The following is a 3,739-nucleotide window of genomic DNA, read 5'->3' on the forward strand; positions in this document are numbered from 1 at the left end:
CAGGGCTTTTATGTTGAAAGTGGATTGATCCATTTCCGGTGTGGTGCTCTTTGTCTGCGTGTTTTTACTCCTGCTGCAGTTTGAGCGCCTCAGACAAAAAGCGTCTTTGGTGGGAAACATTTGGTCCCTAACAAAAGGCTGCGGGAGCGTTTGGCCCCGAGCCGCGGGGCTGCGGGGCTCCGGGGCCGTAAAGCTGCGGGGCCGCGGGGCTGTGAGGGCACGAACACGGCCAAATGCTGCCGTGTGTTCCACAAATGAGACTTAACGTTATATCAAATCAAATAAAGGCTTAACCCCCCCCTCATACACACAGCCGTCACCATCTATGATTAATGAACACACACACACACACACACACACACACACACACACACACACACACATGGTCGTTGCCCTCGGACCCACGGTATTATTTATTACTTATTAATTGATAAGATATTAAAACCTAAAACTCAAAGGATACTTTGTGAGATTTGCTGTGTTAATATAAAAACAGATGTTTAAGGTTCATTTACCCAAGCAGCTGTGTGACAGATGCTTAGATCTCATTTTTAAACTACCTCCTCTTCTCATCTTCTTAAGATTGAATTGCAGGAGATCCATCAACCAAACACTACAGAGATGACCTCAACCTGCAGGGAGTGAGAGGTAGAGGGAGTTACTGGTGGAGTCATGGTGGAAATCATGGTGAAGAAGAAGCAACCACCAGAGAGCCAACGAGCGAGCGAATCTCCAAATAGGTCAGGGAGGTCAAGGAGGTGAAGGAGGTGAAGGAGGCCTCCAACGAGCATCAGAGCAGCACTTGGGGCAGGAAGCAGCACCATGACAGAGAGGATGAGCTCCTTGTTAATGGACTGTTGTTACTAAATTACTTGCTACTACTTATTTACTTACTACTTTGCTTTACAATGAGCTCACACTCACACACTGCTGTGCTGCACTGACTCAACGGTCTAAACTCGGCCCACGTTCCCAACACTGGTGAGTTCTGCTTCACAATGACAGGAAGAGCCGACGTCAAAGGATCAAAAAGTGACGTTACTATGAGCGCAAAATGTCTGAAGGATCCTGAGGCCCCACTGTCACCGCCTGGATTCAGACTGGGAACCAGGATCTGGATCACCATGCAGGGAGCCAGCAGGAACATTCAGGGGTTCAGTGTTTCTCCACAGGCTCTCTGCCATCCTGAGCCATGCTGCTCCCTGTCAGACCGCTCTCCTCTATCCATTAACAAAGGTCAGGGTCAAGAGAATGAGCCGGTGACAGAACGAGCTGGAGTCAATAATTACCTCCTGAGTAAAGATCATTGAAATACTTCACATTCAGTCCTTTCTCTTCTCTCTTCACCTTTGTCTCCCTCTTCTTTCTTCTTGTCCCAGAGGACAGAGAGACAGATGTGTGTCTTGCTCAAGGACCCAGGCGATGACCGTCACACCTGGACCTTGATTGTGATCCAGTTCTCACTATAGACAGGCGGCCATCTTTGTTCATACAGCTTCATCCACTGACAGCAGGTTGAACCGCCGCACCCCTGAGCTCTGTATCACCACGAGGTGGCGTTAGAAGCCTCAGTGTCTTGGTCTCTGCGACGTTCACAGCTGAGGCTGAGGCTGAGGCTGAGGGCTCTCTGACAGGTCACCGTGTTTACTGGAACCACAACACACAGCAGAGAAAGGAAACACATCATCTGGTATCAAAGGCTACAAGCATGTTACCTTGGTGATCTGCTGAGATCTTCTGAGTCTGATACCTCAGTCAGGGAGATAAGGTTTGTTTAGAGGCAGGAGAATGATTCATCACATTCCTCTGAGCTGGAAGAGATATGACAGTTTAAACAAGATACTAGAGAGAGAGAGAGAGAGGGAGACAGACAGAGAGAGTGGGAGAGCGAGAGGCAGAGAGAGACAGACAGACAGGAGAGAGACAGACAGACAGAGAGAGGAGAGAGAGAGACAGACACAGACAGAGAGAAAGAGAGAGACAGAGGGAGAGAGGGAGAGAGAGAGAGAGACAGAGAGACACACACACACACACACACACAGAGAGACGACACCGTAGCTTTAATCAAAAACAAATTGCATTTTAATTTATTTACCAAGCTAACAATAAGAATAATTTAATACAATCTCAGCTGTGATTGAAGCAGACAGAATACAGATGTGTTTACTGAAGCTTCAGAGCAGGAGGAGGAGGAGGAATGTGAGGATGACATCATCCAGGTCTGTCCTTAACATGTGGAGCTGTCAGTCATCAAAGTCTGGGATGTCGTCGTAGGAATAACCCGGGAAGCCTTTAGAGGCATAGTAAGCTATCCTCAGGTGGTAGAACCCAGGGAGGAAGACCAGGATGCCGATGATGAGGACGGGAATGGTTCGGTCCGACGGCTAAAGAAAGAACACATCAGCATGTTAGAGGGAAGTATTGATCCGGAATCTATCAATTATTCACTTCAGTCAACAACAACAGCTGAGTCCTGTTCAGGCTCAGCCACTCACAGTGACACCAAAGTATCCAGCCAGCAGCAGAGAGCCCACGATGATGAGCACAGAGCCGATCAGGAACAGGACCGTCGCCAGGGCGATGGCTTTATACGGGACTTTAGGAGGACTTTTCTTAAACTGGAGAGGAGGGAAGAGTTCAGTCAATACACTTTACTGACACTGGAGATGAGATCAGTCTCTGTGTTCATGAGGGGGAGAGTCTGTCTGACCAACCAGGCAGAATAGAGACAGACTTTCACAATAAAACCCCACAGCAAAACAATAAGAGCAGTAATCAGGTGAGCAGTGTGCCTGAACCCAGTGACTGCATGTGTGTACAGATGCTTTATAAAGGCTGGATCATGCTGCAGACATCAGCACGGCTGCTTTAATGTTACAAGCAATAAAGCAATAAAGTGTTGCTTTATTTTGTAACTTCAACAGCTGCACTCAGTTCCTTTAGAGTTCAGGAGTGAACGTAAAACAGAGAGCGGCTGTTTTTCCAAAAAGGATCAGTTGAGAAATACAAAACTGTGAAAATAAATAAATAAAAACACATATATGTATGAAATATAGAACATGATGACAACAGAGCAAATACACAGTATTTCTTAATAAATAAAAATGTGGAACAAATAAATGAATCCAACAAAGTACATCATTACGTAATAAGTGCGTATTTTTTCAAAACACTTTTTCAGGGTTAAACGTTCCGATTGCGTGTGTGTGTGCGCATTTATGTCCAATATAGAGAAGAAAATACAACTTTTAAAGCGCTGTCTTCTGGTTTTGAGTGTCTCCCCTCCAAAATAAAAGCCTGGTCATCGCGCTTCATTCATAAATCTGACCGGACGTGACAACCAGCTGATGCTAAGCTAACTAGCTCAATGAAGCCCGAGCTCCAGTGTTTACCTGCAGGTCGATGTAGCCGTCATCGTCGCTGGCGAGCCTGGAGTACTTCACCTTGGTGCTCGGGCTCCCGTTAGACACGAGGTTACGCGCTGGCATCTTCAGCCGAGCGGAGCGAACGAGCTGCTAACGAACTGCTAACTGTTTGTTTGTTTGTTTGTTTGTAGCTTCAGTGAGCTCGCAGCAAACACGCTGACGTCATTATCGAGCTCTGACAGGAAACGTGAGCTCTAAATGAGCAGCGCGGATTAAAACGTTACAGCTGTGCTCTCTTGGAACGGAACTATAGTAAGAAGATGAACCTGTCTGTCTGTCAGACTGCAGGCGCTTCTGCTGGTGTCAAAGGTTCA

At 46.8% G+C, this 3,739-nt stretch overlaps 1 protein-coding gene across 1 annotated transcript; it reads right to left on the minus strand.

Annotated features, from left to right (window-relative positions):
• Positions 1–2,059: 2,059 nt before the first annotated feature.
• On the minus strand, positions 2,060–3,739 carry LOC143015287 (transmembrane protein 230-like). Its single transcript, XM_076169226.1, has 3 exons — positions 3,393–3,739; positions 2,496–2,618; positions 2,060–2,384 (listed from the first exon to the last, which is right to left on the minus strand). Exons 1-3 carry the CDS (start codon positions 3,486–3,488, stop codon positions 2,244–2,246), a joined length of 360 nt encoding a protein of 119 aa, XP_076025341.1. The 5' UTR covers positions 3,489–3,739; the 3' UTR covers positions 2,060–2,243.

Source organism: Genypterus blacodes, unplaced genomic scaffold (assembly GCF_046128005.1).
Source record: "Genypterus blacodes isolate CSIRO-AG114 ecotype Tasmania unplaced genomic scaffold, CSIRO-AGI_Gbla_v1 ptg000014l_1, whole genome shotgun sequence".
NCBI lineage: Eukaryota > Metazoa > Chordata > Actinopteri > Ophidiiformes > Ophidiidae > Genypterus > Genypterus blacodes.

What these genes read in the sequence shown, in the direction of transcription:
- LOC143015287 (XM_076169226.1), bottom strand. Translation starts at nt 3,488, where the DNA reads ATGCCAGCGCGTAACCTCGTGTCTAACGGGAGCCCGAGCACCAAGGTG. An exon ending in ACGGCTACATCGACCTGCAG is followed by an intron (nt 2,619 to 3,392) that starts GTAAACACTGGA and finishes CCTCCTCTCCAG; the next exon opens with TTTAAGAAAAGTCCTCCTAA. An exon ending in CTGGATACTTTGGTGTCACT is followed by an intron (nt 2,385 to 2,495) that starts GTGAGTGGCTGA and finishes TTCTTTCTTTAG; the next exon opens with CCGTCGGACCGAACCATTCC.